General features: G+C 36.9%; 1 protein-coding gene across 3 annotated transcripts; it reads right to left on the bottom strand.

Moving 5' to 3' along the window:
* Nucleotides 1-2756: 2756 nt before the first annotated feature.
* On the bottom strand, nucleotides 2757-18973 carry dapk2b (death-associated protein kinase 2b). 3 transcript variants are annotated; one of them, XM_027173491.2, is made up of 12 exons: nucleotides 18822-18973; nucleotides 18026-18191; nucleotides 10933-11154; nucleotides 9922-10060; nucleotides 8529-8658; nucleotides 8327-8375; nucleotides 8197-8223; nucleotides 7754-7906; nucleotides 7381-7426; nucleotides 4528-4617; nucleotides 4344-4403; nucleotides 2757-4057 (listed from the first exon to the last, which is right to left on the bottom strand). In XM_027173491.2, exons 2-12 carry the CDS (start codon nucleotides 18100-18102, stop codon nucleotides 3944-3946), a joined length of 1107 nt encoding a protein of 368 aa, XP_027029292.1. In that variant the 5' UTR covers nucleotides 18103-18191; nucleotides 18822-18973; the 3' UTR covers nucleotides 2757-3943. The 3 variants fall into 3 exon arrangements, with proteins under 3 accessions (XP_027029292.1, XP_027029294.1, XP_047675224.1); XM_027173493.2 differs by lacking the exons at nucleotides 2757-4057; nucleotides 4344-4403; nucleotides 4528-4617 and adding an exon at nucleotides 5129-6408; XM_047819268.1 differs by lacking the exons at nucleotides 2757-4057; nucleotides 4344-4403; nucleotides 4528-4617; nucleotides 18026-18191; nucleotides 18822-18973 and adding exons at nucleotides 5129-6408; nucleotides 11438-11550.
* Between the last annotated feature and the right edge of the window lie 364 nt (nucleotides 18974-19337).

Raw genomic sequence — 19337 nt, 5'->3', positions numbered from 1 at the left:
TTGTAATTTCAGTGCTGAGAAATTTTAAAATCTTTGGCAGGTTTAATTTCTGGATTAGAACTGAATCTGGTTCAGGATATTTATAAGCATATGAGTACCCAAAATCTCTTTGATAGGGAGGGCCATAAACATTGGCCTGGAGTAAGTACCAGAAGAGTATGGGCTGGTAATCTTCCATGCATCAGGTTGGAGGACAAACCCCTTGCTTGGGTAGACACTACTGTCCTTGTTCATAGTTCAATACATGCTGAGCTGGTCAAGCTGGTAGACCATTTTTGCCAGCTGGAAGGAAGGAAACTGAATGACTGCTATAAATGCCATAAGTTATTTTAAGAAACATTAAAAAATTGTCAGCCATTTAGAAGACATCAGACATTTATTTGTCAAGTAGGATGTTTGACCAGCCAGCAAAGACAATCTATCAACTTCATCAGCTTAGTCTGTGTTTTGGCAGCTGGTAGCAGGTCAGACAGAACAGTGCAACCCAACACACGACTATTCTGGGTTTCCCACTGGCTGGCTGCCAAATGAAGAACACAGCGTCTCTTGGTTTCATGTGTGTTGGTGTGCTAGTGACCTGAAATATCACCACAGTGTATTTGTACTGATAAAGAAAGGTCTTTACTTTGCAATGGCTCTTCCTCAACCACAGCCTATAGATAAATTAACTGACACAATGTCAGACACAGCCATTTCTATTCTGAAAAAGAGGATTCGTGAAAAAAGTACATAAAGCTTGTACTTAGCTTGTTGTAGTGTGTTTTGATTTCAAAAATCACCCTGTTTAAAAACATAATATTCTCTCTCTCTCTCTCTCTCTCTCTCTCTCTCTCTCTCTCTCTCTCTCTCTCTCTCTCTGTCACACACTCACACACACGCATGCACGCACACACGCACACACACACACACACACACACACACACACCTATAGCTTTACACTTTTAACCAATGAAAGGAAATGGACTGCACAAGGGAACATTGTGCAATTTTGCATTTGGTCAGCAGAGGGCGACTATAACCACAGTTTCTGTATGTGAGGTCTTTCCACAAACAGTTTCCTGAATAATATTAGACGGTGCTATGGAAACGTGTAATCTAAAATAGAATCAAATGTTTTTGAAAGTAGATATTGACGCAGTCTTACAATATTTACTGTATGGAAATGTAATGTAATTATGGAAAATAATATAAATTTAAAGCTTTGTGTGTGGTAGCAGTTATGGAAAGCTCCCAGAACACCCCTTTTTTCAGATGACATGAACCCAGTTGTCCTTGGTGTTAATGATTGAAAATCTTAACATTTGACTGATGGATTCAATTCTATTGGATATTTGTCATAGCACACAAAATGGAATTGTGCCTAAAGTGACAAATGTGGCAAAAAGAGAGCAACCCTTGTACCACTGCAGCAGTAACAGATATCCTAACAGTGATCCACCCAGCGTTTGAACTTTATCCTGTTCTATCCTGTTAGAATTGCCTGCATTCGAGGTATGATGAATCAGCTTCTGCCAGCCGCTACTGCCTCTCCTCTAATTTCACTCAGTGTTTGTGCAAGATCCTCAGAGACATGGCTTTGGAGCACAAGACTGTTAGAATAACTCTGACAAAATGTTAACTGAATGTCATTTAACCTTGAAAGCTACAGAAGGTTAGGGGGTGATCATTAGGTCTCCTCCCACCATAAATCATGTGGTAGCTAATGATAAATGCCCAAATGGGTAACTCAGTAGGGTTGAAGAGATCAGTGTTCAAGCAATACAACACACACACACACACACACACACACACACACACACACACACACACACACACACACACACACACACACACACACACACACACACACACACACACAGTATGCTTGCTGTTAAAAGGTTAGAAATGATCTGCTATCAGTTACGTACAGTAAGTGCTATGAGGGCTTGAAATTCTTATAATTATATTTTTAGTCTTATATCATAATTATATGTAGTCTTATAATTCCAACAGGCATACACACTGCAGCTGGACAAGCTGCACTTTTATCTTGGTCTAGGAGTAATTTCTAAAAGTAGTTTCTTTGCTTACTTAAAGAACCGGTTGAACTGGCCATAGCTGTGTACATGTTGTCCAAGGTGCTATGCTAAGCTGAAAAGGCTATGCATCCTGTCAGCAACCCGCTCCAAGGTACTCCATATTCATATATAGCACATAAAAGCTAATTAAAATATGGAAGAGTGTAATACACAGAGTTTGGAAGAATGATTTATTTCATTATTCACAAGGAATGACACTGAACGATATTACTCACAGCTCAGTGTTTGCTCAGTGTGGGTCACTGTTATTTCATAACCTTTCAGCTGAATTTGAAGGAACATATCACTGTAAGCAAGTCATGCGCTGTTACAGGTATTAAGAAGCTTTTTAAATAGTTCGGTATGTCTTTTACACTACTGTGATTGAATCTAAAACAAATGATTGAAATAGGAAATACACTTAATGCTAAATCTGCTCTTTTCCACATTAACTCACAGGCAGTACATGATTTATGTCTTTCGTTGTCTTTGATTACTTTTGGCTTAAATAATCCCAGACAACACTTTCCTATTCAGAACGTCCAACTGTCTGATCAACGAAGCAAACCTCAGCCAAAAGAAAAGAATCTCTGACAATGTAAACAAAGTAGTTAGCATCCCATATTATTAATCACAGTCTACATAATCAGATGTATTATTTTATATTCCCCCCTTTAGAGTGACAAATAAGAAATGCAATAAATATATTAAACATTTATTGGTCTCTTTATACAAAATATGGGCATTTATACTGGGAAAGAATCCTAGACTAGAACAGGACAGAAAGTTTATTATAAAATTGAAGTAAACCTAGAAATACATTGAAGCAACCCCACTAGGATTTTAAACCGATTACTCTAAAAGAACTTAAATATATTTGAGGCATGGCCATATGAGTTCATAATGTAATGGTCTTTAAAATGCAATCAGTAACACTTGACAAATACAGTGTATAAATACACAGTGCCAGTTCCAACTCAGATTTTCAAGTCCAGAAAGATACTGTAGGGAACTTTCTCTTTCTTTTTATAATTACACTTCCTCTCTGAAAATACCAAACAGTACATCATACCCAGAACAGAACTGTGTTTAACAAGTGTTTGCACAGCATGTGCAATATGCCTTACATGAAAACAACAGGTATTACAACAAAAATGAAGTCACCTGAGCAGTGTTGCAGAACTAGTAAAGGTGGCACACTCATTTCAGTGCAACTAAATGACTAAAAGCAGATTCAAAAATACGCTAGTCTATAAGTGTGGCCATTTTTCCTCAAATTGTGTTCTGAGGTAGCATGTTATTCCCTGCTTATAAAAATATGGATAACAATAATGTACAAGACATTTAAAATATCTGCATTACATTCGTGTACAAATTTGCTATTGGAAATATTAAATAGCTTAATCAACCGGACGACAACTGTGGCTTAAAGCAGCATGGCAGCACACATGCAATATATCATGGCACATATTAATACACCAGGATCGTGTAAAGCAGTAGACTAGAAGGTTATAGCACTTAAAAAGGAAGAATGTCAGAGAACTGAAGACTCTTTAAGAACTTTTCATGTTAACATTGCACTCATAGGCTTTATAAGCTTATGTAAAAATCAAATCTACCCTCTTAAGTTCATGAATTAATTGCACAGCTTTAAAAACACACTATTTTTTATCACAGTATTGGCACACATTGAATCGTTCAACATCGCTATGTTTTTTTAAGGTGTCCAAGGTTTACACTAACCATGGCTCAGTCTCTATTTCTTTAATTGGAGGACATCCGTAAAAGACACTTCCTGGACTCTTTCACATCAGTGTGAAGTTAAGACTAGTGTCTTTTTGCCTACTGCAGATGTGTTGTTCTGTGCTGAAGGAACCTGTGGAGCTTCAAGAGGTGCTGCTCCTCTTCCTGGTCCTGGATCTCCTTTGTAATACTTCCTCTTCCTGGTCGCTCTCACAGTCCCTTGCAAAAAGGGTATCTTTGACCTCTTTTGGATCTTCCTGTTCATCCCAACACAGACACATAAATCAGACATCCATAAGCTAAAATATGGTTCTGAATATTGTTTTAACACTTATGGTAACAGGGACAAGTTTTGAAGAACACCTTTAAACAAAAATAACATGAATCTGGAAACCCAACACCAACATTTACTGTAAACCAGGAACACCACACCTTGACATGACTAAGGCAAAATGTCAGGGTAATTCTCATGCCTTTGATGACATTATATTGCCCCCATCAACAAAGGGAGGGTGAAAGGTTTTGTTAAAAGAGGCCACTTACTTGTGGTTTCTTCATCAAACGTGTCAAATGGTTACACAGGGCTACAATCCTGAAGGAGAACTGTCAGAGAGAATACCAATGAGCTAAATGTGACTACTGTACAAAGGTCTCTACAACATGTGATGGGTTATAAACCCATGACCAATTCAACAGTGTTATACAGAGTAGGATTCCGAGTAAATACCTTCCACCTGCGACGTGCATACTGTCTTCTAAAGTTCTCAATGTTGACCACAGACTGTCTGCGCACCAGAACTTGTCTAGAGTCCTTAGGCTGAAGGAAAAAAACATAAATGACAGAAACAGCTCATGAAATTATATACAAAATGGTTAATGTTTTATATCATGAAGAACTAAGATTAACATTTAATACTAGTGTCAGCATAATAAAAAAAAGTATATAGTAAAAATACAACAATAAAAATCTGAATTAAGCCTGATAGAAATTATTTGTTTTCTCTAATTCTTTATTTGATGTATTAATATAAATAAATACATAAAATATCCTAAAATATTTTGTGTTAAATTATACATTAAAATGATGCTTAGAAAATGCATGTGCTATCTGAAAAGGAAATTTGGTATACTTTCCAGGTGTTGAAAGTATACATATACAAATACCCACATTACCTTTAAAGTAGTAAAAATTACATTTGAATAATACATTTGGATAATACATTTGGATAACACATAACACATATATCATATATATATATATATATATATATATATATATATATATATATATATATATATATATATATATATATATATATATAATCCTTAACTTTGTTTTCCTCTTGACACACTTGAGCCACTTAACACTTTACTATGTTGGCAGAAATAAATAAATTTCATAAATATTTGACAACATTATAAGTACTAAGAACACTTAAAAATACTTAAAAACACACTGAAATACCTTAAAATTATGCCCTACATTAGTGTTTCTCAAGAAATGATGGCAATTTACTTCATTCATATGGCCCATACAGGTATATCAATATGCCTGTCAAACACTCAGTATTAGGCTAATATTGTCCTGAAATTCTAAATAATTACTGGACTAGATTTTATACATTTTTGTTTACAGCATGACATTAAAACAAAAACACTTTTCATACAAGTTGTACCTTCATATAGTTTTAAGTGTCTAAAGTCTGTATTAAGGTCAATGGATATCGTATCAGAAATAAAAGTATAGGTAAGTAAATCCCTGACACTTCTAACAGAAATATTGCACAACAATTATTAGATGTAATTTAGATCTAAATATGTACAAAAGAATGTACTATTGTCTTTAAAAAACATACTATATGTGCAAAGGAAAGGTTATGCATTGACCAGTACATTATTTATGTTGTTATTATAATGAATTGGAAAAAATGGCATAAGAAAATACGGAAATTGTATCAGGAAAATATATTTAAAAGAATGACTCTGTGGTGTCTGTATGGCTGCTGCAGTGAGATTCTTCTCCACAGCTATTGCTCAACATCTCCTTCAGAGCCTCATTCACTTGGTTGTTGAGGTCAGGAGTGGAGCAACGTTCTCCATTCTCCACCTCTCCATTTAAAGAACTCATCAGCTCCTGAAGCCATCGCAGCTCTGTGTTCAGCTCCTCACTAAGAGAGCTTAGCTTAGCCTGTCTTTCCATGTAGCGGGCACTGATGATGTCCAGACTGGCTTCTGTAGCCTTTATGTCCTCCTGAAGATCCTTCCTTTGAGCCTCTGCCTTACGGAACTCATAACGGAGCTGCGAGAGGCCCTTTCCAACACTTGAGCTCTCGTCTCTGTACCAGGACTCTTTTTCATTATAGATGGAAAGAAGAGCTTCAACATCCTCCTGAAGAGACTCTCGTTTCTGGGCCACTTCCTCTAGGTTGTTATCTATGAGGGTGATGTCCTCCATCACCAGAGAAAAGCGCTCAAAGTTTATGTAGGTGTTGTTGGGTGGAATGCTGCAGTGGGAGTGGATGGTATACTCCTTCAGGTGTTTGGTCTTCAGCTGACATGGTCCACTTTGCCTCTGAACTAAGCTGGTATCCTCCACATGTTCATGGTTCTTTAGAAATAGGAACCAAAGGGAGACTAAATGAGGGTGGGTCCTGTGCAGCCACATCAACCATTCACAGTTTGGGGTGTGGGGCTAGATGCATGATCAGAGAAGTTAGTGCCATGTGGTTACACAGATCAAATCAGACTGTAAGTTCTGTTAGTGTGGTTTTCTTGACAAACTCTTCTATGATGAAAAATGTGCATGCAGGCAGTAGGTAGAAGGAGGTAGTTGTGTAAGAGGAAGTCTCAAGCAAGACTTCTTAGCAGTCATCAGAGAGTTACATTTTGTCTGTGTGACACAGAACTGCATACTTTCACAAAATCCCATATGGCTGCCAACCAACCACAGAGCTCTTCTGCAGGCGACTGGAAAACTTGCCAGATTTACTCATCTCTAAGTGCTTCACAAAAAAAGTTTACCTAACTTTGAAAGACATGGTTTTAAAACTTTTTTCAATATTGTAAATATTATGTTCTGAAAAGTACATTGTGCTATGGTTACAATACGGTATATTCTTCCACTTAATATCTGCACACTGGCCAAATACGTACAAGATTGAATATGCAATCAATCTGCACTCCTCTAAATTCTGAAGCAGGCAGCACAGTGGTGCAGCACGTAGCCTTATCCTGGCTTCTTTTAGGTCCTGTGATTTCCTCCCACCTCCTAAAACATGCTGGTAAATCATATAAAATATGACATACACAATGATCAAGAATGGTCCTAATTGACCTATATGATAAAGTTATTTTTTATGGTACTTTATTGTGTATCTAGTATTTTTGCAGTCTAGTCCATGTTTGTAGTCTTTGGAGTGTTGTTCTGCTTCTGTCATGCATCATTCCGAAATCAATCATATCACAGTTCCTAATAGCAGTAGCCACACCTAGCTTCGTAATACCTAGTAGGTGCGCTAAGATAAAACCACACAAACACAGAAATACATGCTGTCACATGCACAGTTATCCAGATATTTACCTTAATCCAGGGGTGGTTGAGAGCTCCTTCTATTGTGAGCCTTTTTCTGTTGATCGGTGACAAAAATACAGATTAAAAATAATAATAAAAATAATAAATGTTGTACCAGAGTAGGAAGGTAATGTCTGTACAACTAGTGAAGCCTACTCATGTTTAAACATATTTCTTGCAGGCAATATTTCAAGCCAAATCAAGCCACCAAATTATTGTTTGATGATGCAATGTGAACATGCTTGAGCCTGTTCTCGGCATGTGGACATGTGAAGATGAACAAACTGTGAAAAGAACACTGCTGGCAACAAAAAGTTGTAATACCCATTCATGGAGGTATTGATTAGTTATCTTTTTGTTCTGACTTCCTTTGACCTCTCACCTGGTGTCCTTAGTCAAAAGCTGTCTAATGAAGCTCTTAGCAAGCTCGCTAGTGCTGCTGAAGAATTCCTCATCAAATTCGTAGCTCACAGCGGAAATGTTTGCCAGTGTCTCCTGTTTAGACTCGCCCAGAAATGGGGAAGCACCGCTTATTCTAAAGGAGTGAAAGAAATGTTTTGATGTAAGAAGAAACACTGAACTCTCTCCTTTCTGCACAAACAATTTCGATTACATAACAAAAGATTATATTTTTGTCATTTTTGAGCTTGGAAGATCAGTGCTGCATGTTCTAAATATAGCAGATTACGTTTTCTATATATTATCTAGAATCAAGATTAATTCCATTAATTCAGTCAAAACTGAATTAACGTTAATTCAGTGAGTGGTAACAATACGCCTGAAATTAAGAATCCACAATCCATACCAAACCATTTTTACACTTACAGGATGTATGTGATAACACCAATACTCCTGTAAAAAAAAGAGAAGATGAAAAAAAGAGGTGAATAAATGATAAAACCAGAGATGCCCGTTTCATTCAAACACAAAGTACCACCAATTATCGAGAACATACCACATGTCTGCTGGTAATCCCAGAGGTTCATAGTTGACTATCTCTGGAGCTGAAAATAGGCCATAAGATATTTCAAATAACAAACATTGCAATGCAATATGGCCAGAATGGTACTGAACTTCAGCTGTTGTTGAAACAACAGTCTATCTACTCTATTTAAATGAAGATGATTCACTTGAAATGTTTAGACAGTATTACTTACCCACAAATTCTGGTGTCCCAAATATATCTTTGAATTCGACCCCATCTTCAATTTTATGTGCCAAGCCAAAGTCAATAATTTTGATCCGTGGTAGTGGGACATTTTTGTCTAGCAGCATAATGTTCTCAGGCTGAAATCCAAAGAAATATATCAAAATCTAAAATTATGACAAAATGAAACAATTGGCATATTGTTTTTGTTGTATACTAAGACATTTGGGTTTGAGATCAAAAGACGAATATGACACAATTATCAAGTAATATTTCAATATTGGACCATGTGACTGACCGGTGTTTCTTGTTCCCTAGGTGTGTTCTGTTAGACTACTCTAATTTATAAGCTACAAATGTCTGCCCTTAGATTGAGCCCTGAGTTTCACCAACTGCATTTGGATATACCAACATGAAGACCTGAGGGCTGACTATGGGAGAAAAGAAAGCTGCCAATTCAACAATTTGTAATATACTTAAAAAGAAAAAACTACAGGTATTGCTTTTCCAATACATTTGGAGGGAACTGTATCTAATTAGTGTAATGACTTGCAATGTGAACTATCAATTTCATAGTGTTTCATAGACTGGAAGTGAGGAGAGTTTAGAAAAACAGGATGTAAGATCTGTTGGTTGATGATCTGAAGTTTGATGGCAATCATCATGCGTGCCTGATAATATGACAAATGTTTGGGTTTAGATCAGATTCCACAATGCAATCATAATAGGTGCAAATAATAAACTCTGGAGATGACTGGGCAATAATTACTATAGCAGCCATCTGTCTCTAACTACATTTAAGTTGAGTAATACAATATGAGCGACAGGTATAGGAATACCTCAGGATAGAGAATGATACTCCAACTGAAGTTTAGGAAAGTCAAAAGTGCAGTAAACCTTTAAAAAACAGTGTGTGTACGAGTATAGTAATATAACATTTTGCATTTGAAATGATCTCATCTCTCGAATAATATATTTCACAAGACCCAAACACAGGTGTAGGTCCCCTTTTGGAAGTTACAGGTGTTGCTATGCAACAGTGTTAACAGGACAGACCCTCTATATAGGCCAACACAGAAATGATTTGCTACCATGGCAACAATTCCATTTCCTATTTCTTCCATCTCCTCATAAGTGTGCATAAAACAGTATAACTCACATAGACTGTTTTATAAGCATTATAGCTTAAATAGGATATGAGTACTGCCCCAGTACAAAAAAGTTACTGGAGCCCACAGGCTGTTTAAGTATAAAAACAGAGGCCGAAAGGAAAGAATATTACAGAAAGAAATACATATGTACATACACTATTATAGTAGTGTCCCTAAAGCTCATAATGCACGTAAGATCTAGTTGCTTCTTAAAGATATAGATTGAAATAAATGTTATGACAAAGCAGATACCTTTAAATCAAAATGTGCTATTTTTTTGGAGTGAAGGTAGTGGACCCCATTAAGAATCTGTTTAAGAAACTCAGTGGCTTCCTCCTCACTCAGGGATTCCTTTTGGGCCAGGAAGTCAAACAGCTCTCCTCCAGATACCCTTAAAGATACGCGCGCACACACACACACACACACACACACACACACACACACACACACACACACACACACACACACACACACACACACACACAATAGGTGTTCTGCAGCTAATACACAAACCCTATAACTCAAAACACATTTGCATTTCACCTATGTTTAATATTTTGCTGATAAGCTATAACAAGAAGCTGTCGATCTATTTAAACAAAATGTTGTGTGAAAATAATCTCAAATTTGGAGATTAAAAAATGTACTTCCTCTGTCACCATGCTTCAAATCTAACTTTAACCACAAATCTTATCAGAACTATCAATGCATATGATTCTCACTTTCTCAAAAATGTCTTTCTCTGCACAGCAAATAAACACTGTTTTTGTTCTCTGTGGACTCCACATCGATGCTTTCAGTTCATAGATCTGAGCAGCTGACCGGCTCTTGACAGTTTCTGGCATTCCCACACAGCACTGATTGAATTCAATTCACAATTAGTCCTAATTGGATGGTCATTCATTCATGCACACATTAGAGCATAAGACTGACATTCTGTTCAGATGTGCCTGTGTGTTATTAAAAAACACACAACAAACACAGACACTGGGAACATGGGAACATTGGAGAACAAGGACATACTGTATTTTCACAGATTCAGACAGGCACATACATCTCACATACTGTACACTCACATGCATCTCTTTACTAACTAAAAACGGTCTAAAATCAGTCATAACAATTTAACATACAGTCGGACTAACATAAAATGAGCTGTCTGTCATAATTTGTCCAGTCAGTGCCAGAACTCAACACACACTCATTCCGGTTTCACTCCATATGTAACACATACTGTAGGCTTTTTGTGTAAAGGTCACTTACAGTTCCAGCATAAGCACCACGTCTGTGCGGTTCTCGTACACATCGTGCAATGAGATAATGTTAGGGTGCTGGAGATGCTGTAGAATGTTCACTTCTCTTTCGATTTCTTCTCGCCGCACTCCTCTTCTGCTCACTTTGCTCTGGCGCTTCTTTATAAACTTCGCTGCATAATCTAGACCTGTACTCTTCTCCTTACATCTCTTCACTATAGCAAACTGCCCGCTGAAATACAAAACAAAAGTTTGTTACAAATGAACCTAACATTTAAGACTGTATCTTTAATAAAATCTAGAGATGCTTGATGTTCATTACACTATATTACACTATAATGCCTGTGTTAAAAATGTATCGCCCATTCTCACGAGCAAAATGGGAAACAAAACATCCCCCACAGAGTGAGAATTTTGAGAGGAAACTCTTCATATGGTCAGCATTACACAGGGGTTATGGAGTAGGCAGAAGGCAGAAGGCACACACAGGAGAAAAATCCTTTCCTCCTACTCACTTTAGAATAGTGTCAAGCATTCTGCGCTTGCTTCCTCCTGCATTCTTACAACACAGCTTCCTTGTATTCAACATAACTGTCTAGGGCAGAGGAGGTCATCAAATTCCAACTAAACAACTTACATTTAAACGGATGCATTTTGTAAGGAAGTATATTAATTTTAAACACCAATCTTGCTTGATACATATTGTATTAACTTCTCAAGACTGAAGCTTTTCCTGTTCATAAGTAATCGCATACATAGTGCAATTAAGAAAAAGCATCCTAATAGTTCAGCAAAAAATAATGCACTAATGGATATGCTTAATTTTCCACAACACACATCAGCCCAGAAATAATAATTACAATAATAAATAATTAACCATAAACACTAAGAGCAATGTCTTAATGTGTCAGATTTTATCCTAGAATTTTTGTCAGACTGCATCAGAACAACACTGCGTGTGGAATGTATGAATGCATCTGAGCTGACTAAGTAGTCCCATGTTTGATTTTGAAGTGCACTCATACTCCTCTTGTCCTATCACTCTATCAGGCTGCACTACTAAAGCAGAGCCCCATCAGTGCACACTCCAGATGGTCAGCTTTAGAATGCAGATAGTGTGGAGGTGGAGAGCCAGGAGAAAGAACTGACTGAGACCCAGGGAGCAAATGAGGGTGCCTCCAGTCTAAAATATGATAAATAAATATTCTCTCTTTCACTGTCATCCCGAATAAGGCCAGAGACTATAGACTGTGCCACAACTTAAAGATACCATAGGACTTTCCTGTAGGATGCTTGTGACATGACGTTGTGCGAAATTAATGTCTGTCTTCCAAACACACTTTGAAGAGACACAGTGGAGTAACACGAGGGAACAATAATACAAAGATGATTTATATTCAGTTATTTCCTTTGTTTCACACTGGGCCCATGCAGAAAGGAGTGTAATGGGGGTGGGTTCATTATAACCCATTTTCTGTCTCACTATAGTCTCATCCCTACAAAAAAGTGCAAGTTATTAGGAGTGCTAAATGCAAGAAAGCCCTTTGCAAAAGCAAAAAATGACTCCATATAATCTAAACCTAATAAATAACAGAGTAAATAACAGAGTGTGTGGGGCTTTTTAAAGTCATTGCACTATAACAGAAGTAAGGCTGTCACTTTAAATGTTTTGTTACAAGAGTATCTTCAAGACAGAGGAAACTGCAGTTTGTGGTTTCTCAACTACGTGACCATAAGCATTGTTGCATTTCTGCAGTTGTTCACCATGAATCCAGGAATGCAGACCTATTAGTTCCTCAGTTGCACAACTCCACTCGACTACACACTGTAGTAGGAAGGACATTACAGTATCTACATTTACATTATTTACTGTCCAGTGTCACCCAAATGAGGATGGGTTCCCTTCTGAGTCTGGTTCCTTCCTCATATCGTCTCATAGAGTTTTACTTTACCACCATTACATCAGGCTTGCTCATTAGCGATAAATGTTAGAGATAAATAGTAACTTAATTTTAAAGTAAAAAAAAAAACGTTATTCTGTGTTTCTATACTTCTGTAAAGCTGCTTTGAAAGATTGCATAGTGTTAAAAGCTCTATACAAATTAATTGAATTGAATAAAAAAAACACCTTAAAAGGTTAAAATATTTTAAACATTATTGAGATTAAAAAAGTAGCAAAATTGTTTAACAGACTACAAAATTACACCGCTGACAAATTGCTGTGGTATACCCACTCTGTTGTTGATTATATTCCTACAACAGTACACTCCATTGTATTTGATTCCTTATGTCAATTATTAAATCCTGTGAATAAACACTTACACTTTCAGATCAGAGAAACGGCAATTCTGAGGTCTCCATATAAAAATATAGGTGAAGCGCTTCCCGCAGGCCATTCAGAGTTTAAACCAGGAAACACCCAGGAACTAATACTGGACCTCTCCCTCCATCTTCACTTTTTTCTGCACAAAATTTTTCTGCACTATGACACTAACTCTGGACTGCCACTTTCACTCTGAACTTGCACAGCACAGTGCCACTTTATACCACACCATACTGCACATGGACACTTTAAGGACAATCATAAAATCATTTTAATTTGTACTGCCGATACAACGCATTTATGTTTACACATATTTTCACATATACATTTATACTTTTTATTTACCTACCTCCTTTTATTTTTATTTTTATCCTTAATTCTATTCCTTTTTTATGCTTGAATACCAGACAGTGCATGTCAAACTCTGTATGTATGTGTATGTGACAAATTTGATTTAATTTGATTTGATTTCACACACACACACACCCACCCACCCACCCACCCACACACACACACACACACACACACACACACACACACACACACACACACACACACACACACACACACACACACACACACACACACAAACACAAACACACACACAATGTACAAGTAAAGCAAAACATGGTGGGTGGAAATGTAAATCTTAGGGCTGGCTTTCTTTAATGCTGTCTTGGGAAAACAAAATCTTTGGGGTTTAAGTCACTGACAATCTGTTCAATCGATCTGTTCTATCTAGAGCACAACTACCCAGAGACAGTGTCAAACATTTTGCTGGCTGTCCTGGCTTCCTGCAGTAAAATGGAGTGTCTGAATTTGTGCAAAATGGCCCCTTGTAACAAAAAAAATCTAAAAATATATATAATGTGTGTATAATGTGTGAATAATGTGTTTGTAAAGAGAGCAATAAAAAAAGTCACGAGGCTTTTCTAAGGAAAAAGGTTGGGAAATCAGCAACACACCCTCAAGTTCTCATAAAATCCTCAGAGTTTATATCACCCAATTCCAGCTTAAAACTCCTGGATGTCACTAACATCAACACCTCCACACTTCCAGGAAAACAGCAAAACTGAACAAATTATTTTGTTGGAGATGTTCAGAAGAGAGACTGGTGAAACATTTGTATACTGGTCTTTCCATAGAAAGCATGCCAGGTGACTTTGCTCTAAACCTGCCTGCAGCTCTCAGTAAAAAAAACTCCCTGCACGTCTCACTGGACTATCTACTCAACAGCTGCTGTTTTTTAACTGTGTCAAGGCCGTGTGCTTTGAATGAACGGTGTCATCCTAATATTTACATACAGTATTTATCTTTAACCCCACAGCTGGGGGAACCTATGGCAGTAAATTTGGGAAAATGAACTGAGGTATTCACCAAAACTATTTAGGGAGTGTGAAAAGGATTTTAAATTTTAAAAAGTAGAAGTGAAGCTACATTGGGGTGAAAAACTCTAGTAAGCACTTGTGAAAATGCTTTTAACTCTAAAATTGACAACAGCATGAAAGAAAAAAAAGAAACTGTGACATATTTACATCCGTTAGTATTTGGCACATCCTTTTTTTGCCTTGGTTAAAGTGTGCACTCGAGATGGTGAAAGTTTGTGCAAAACCTTACAATCCATTTTAGATCATATCTAACAGTGTCATCTGGACACATACTTTAATAGAAGAGATTAGATGTAAGGAAAATCTGATATGTTGTACAAAGCAGTTAACATGGTCAATATCACAAATTTGGTTATGCTTATATAGGACCTAGAAAGAGCGCACAATGTTTAACATTACTTCCTTTGTTTGGAATATTTCAATATTCGAATCATAGATTTTGAATGTGGTATCAGACGTCTGGACCCCACGGTACTGTATATAACAACAATGGGAAATATGTTTATGACCTGCACAAAACTCTACATGAATGATGACAGTTAGCTTCCTCATATGCAATTATGAAGCAAAAATAACAAAGTGCTGTTATGTCAAGAAGTGAAATTCATGCTCAGAAAAACACTTTACTTTGGCTGTCATCTCCATTGAAACACGAATCTTTTCAGCAGGGGTCAAAAAATCCCACGCAGCTCATTATCCCTCCCAAGCAAATGTACTTCACTTCACTCAGCGCTTTCTGCAGCTGCATCATACACTAGCCATTCTGTCTCGACTTCATCTCAGTACAGCTTGATGCTTTTACACACAAGATTATCAATTTATAGACCCAATAATCACTTGAAACAGTATACCCTAACATAAGAGAAAAGGATATGTACTAATCTACTAAGTAATAACACTGCTGCATGAAATGAACACAAACTATTTGCAAACTACACAAACAATACACTCATTTTCTGGAACAGTCATATACAGCAACAACATCTTTGCTCCTTTCACAAATAAACTTTGAACATACACACACACATGCACAGACAGACAGACACACACACACACATTGGAAATGTAATATAGTTACGAAAGAGCTTGATAATGCAAGAACATTTGGGACAGAAATATGACAGAAATCTGACTCATAAAAAGACTGACGTTCTTTTTAAATTTATGTAAAACCAAAACTTTATGCTGCTGTTCATACATTCATGCATGTCAACTATTCCTCTCACTTCCTCCTACAGCTTATCACAAGGTGACGAGTTGCATTTTTTTTCGTTCTTCTTTCAGGAATATACATTACACATATATACAGTATTATACATTCAGAGATGCTTTTCTGCTCATCATGGTTATATAGAATGACTATTTGAGTTACAGATGATTTCCTGTTGGTTTGAACCATTCTGTCTGTCCTCTGACTGCTCTCATCAGCAATGTGTTTCTGTCTGCAAACCTGATGCTTTTTCACACCAACAATAGAGAATGTTGAGAGATTAACAGTTTCTGAAATACTCAAACCAGCCTGTCTGGCACCAACAACCATGCCATGCTCACAGTCTACTGAAATAATTTTTCTGACCTGTATTTTCATCATTGTATACATTGCATTGCTGCCTCCTGATCAGTTAATTGCACGGAAAAGCATGTGTCCAGGTGTTCCTGTTCAAAGTAGCCTGTAAATGTGAGGTTGCTCATACAAAAAAGACTGATATTATGCCCATTTGAAAGCTGTGACATTTCCTTTTAGCCAATGTAGCTTTTTGTGGAAGGAAAATTAGTCTCCAAGATGGTTGTTAATCAAGATGTTTGTTAATCAAGATGGTGAGTACAGCCCACCACAGTAGAATAAAGCCCACCACTATCAACATCATGGAAAAGGTGTATAAGGTCTCACTTTTCTCCACAATGCGCAGCTAAATGATTCATGACGTGACGTGTTCAGTAAGCAATGCCCACTTGGAACACAATGAAAACCTGTCAAGGTCTAACTATTTCACATATCTAGTATTTTCTATGCTGTAATTATTGCACTTTTGTGTTTCCCTTACATAGTTCTGCTACAAGAAACAGCTGCTTGATTTTCACAGATCGCAAACAGTTGTGTGAAACCACATGCATGCTGTTTCCTCTTTCATGTTAGGTGATGAGTGTATGTTCAGTATAAAAGTCCCACTACACTTGTCCATAACAGGTCGGAATTTTACAGCATGCTTAAACTTCATACACTGCGGAACATTATTCTCCATCTGTGGTATACAAATCATTCCACGGAGTGATGATTACTAACACAGCCCACTTAAGATGATCATGCCTACTACCCTAACAAACAAATAAAAAACCCAAAACTGTTGCCTTTCCAATGGGTGCTGATCTGAAATACTATTTATTAAAACTACAACTGCAGATGCTTTTGTGTCAAAGTCAGAGGTTCTGTTCTACCTTGGTTAAGTTGCTTTAAATCTCCCTCTCTCTACGCCAGTGGCAGGGTGTGCCAGATAAATTGAAATGGAAATTGAAAGACAGAGCATTGAGTCAGCTAGATGGTATCTCTTTTTTATATATTCACAACAATAACACATCTACCTGTTAGCCAGAGGGCATGGCTACTCAGCTTACTTTTTCCAACAATAATTTACTCCAGTCACTCCCATGTGCAAAGCTTAGAGAATTTTGATTATTACATTGTTTAATGATTCAGATTTTAGTTGGTCCTAGTCCTAAAGCAGGCTTAGAAGCAATTCATACTTCAGCCATCTTTTCACAGCCTCTTCATTCAGGTGCCAGGGAAAAAATATGTTTCAGCTGGGCGTATAGCCACACCTTTCCTGAAAGCTAACAAGCAATTCAATGCTATAACCCCACTTCCTTTCAGGACAGATTTACAACTACATCATGAAAAGATGCTATGATTATGTTTTCACAGTTGATATCCATAATTTGAGTGATGAGAGCTGGTCTTGCCTGTTGGATCGGCTTTTTGTAGGAGTGTTCTTTACAAAAGTGAACAAAAAGAATATTGGTGAGCAGAAGTGAAAAAGGAAATCGAGTCTGTCTAATAATCTGGGGGGTCACAATGGTTACTCAGGTTGCAATAGCTGTAAAGAGAGCTGAAATAAAACTATACTACACTTATTCAAATACACATTTAATGTCTAAAAACATTTCTATGTGCTGCCAAACTATGATTGCAATCTATGACTATGACTGCATCCCTCTGCAGATGTTCCCTTTTCCAGCCTCAGAAAACATCTGTTGGCCAGGTCTTTAAACACACTCTTGAGGACCATAAACCATAACACATGCAATATGATGAATGGTCTTTACAGTCAACCTTACCCTTCAGGTGAGATAATGCAATTTTGGGGAATATAACAATATTTTATCCTATTACTCACCTTCCAAGCTCCTCTTCAATTTCATAAAAATCATCCACTTTCTGTTGCTTGAACACATCCATACTCAGTGTCCTCATTGATGACGAATAAGTCTTCAGAAAATTTGAGCAGATAAACAGGACTTCAGCTCCGGTTAGTTCCTTGTGTTAGTATAAGACCAAAAAATCTGTAAAATAAAAATAAAAAACATCTGTGTTTGTCTGCATTTCTGAAACATGCAATAAGCACTTATAGCATACCCATATAATAAGCACACGTTCCAGCATGTTACTTGCATTCCATCACAAGAGAGATGGAGATCCTCTCATATCATGTTGCTTGTTACTGGAAATCTTATTGCTTCTACATGCTTTTGGTTTACATTAAATGTTTAAGTAAAGTAAACCACACAAAACTAGATGTGTCAGGACCAGGGCTGAAAGAATCTGTACACTATGAGACTCATAAATTAATATGCTTCTTGAAGCAATTTAGACAAGTACAATCAGCAGTGTGATGATGATTATGATGATGATGATGATGACGATGAAGAAGAACAGTTCTGTGTATCAGGTCTGATACACTATAAAGATGACAACGTGCAGATAATGTAGTGTTTACTTTTTAGCCAGTTACCACTCAGGAGATGTGGCACAAACAGAAGAAGTCTACAGTTTTGATTGTCTTCAATACCAGTATATAATAATTATAATAATAGGCGAAAACAATGCCATGTCGTTACTCAGTCAGAAAAGTTCAAAAGCACTCAAACATATACTTAGACGTCTACCTAAGTTGTTAAGAGAGTTTTTCTTACCTTTATTCGTCTGTGAACTGTTTTGGTGTAATATACTAAGCGCAGTTTGACTCCTCTCCGCACCGCTCGCGCTTCTTGACAGAATAACTTGAGTGCAAGAGCGTGTATGATTGCAAGGCTCGCACTGCGCATGCGTAGGCTGTAAATAGCGAGTTCTATTCTGTACCATAATACCGAGGTCAGTTCACTTTGACAAGACCCTAGCGTTAATATCTGCATCACATTATAGTGTGTTATTTATACAGAGAATAACACTAGAATTTTCAGGTAGCTAACATTTTTTTTCTATCTAATAAATCTAAAAATAGATAAAAAAAAATAAAAATAAATAAAAGTCAATTTACTTTCAATTTAAAAGTCAATTTTCTACAAATTAGTAAATTAAGTATAACATTTTTGTTGACTTTGGCTACTTGAACAGTAACAGTATCAAGATTTTTCCAATAATCTACTTTTTTAATGAAGAGCTTGTATTCACCTTGGCAGAAAGAAAATACTGCCACCTGCAGGAGAAGG

This window comes from Tachysurus fulvidraco, chromosome 10 (assembly GCF_022655615.1).
Source record: "Tachysurus fulvidraco isolate hzauxx_2018 chromosome 10, HZAU_PFXX_2.0, whole genome shotgun sequence".
NCBI classification, from domain to species: domain Eukaryota; kingdom Metazoa; phylum Chordata; class Actinopteri; order Siluriformes; family Bagridae; genus Tachysurus; species Tachysurus fulvidraco.
This window is presented reverse-complemented; position numbering and strand designations above follow the sequence as displayed.

Coding starts and splice junctions, on each gene's coding strand:
- dapk2b (XM_027173493.2), bottom strand. CDS start 18,102: ATGAGGACACTGAGTATGGATGTGTTCAAGCAACAGAAAGTGGATGAT. Junction 11,155..18,025: donor ATTGAAGAGGAGCTTGGAAG/GTGAGTAATAGG, acceptor TTTGTATTTCAG/CGGGCAGTTTGCTATAGTGA. Junction 6,409..7,380: donor TCAACCACCCCTGGATTAAG/GTAAATATCTGG, acceptor CTATTTCTAAAG/AACCATGAACATGTGGAGGA.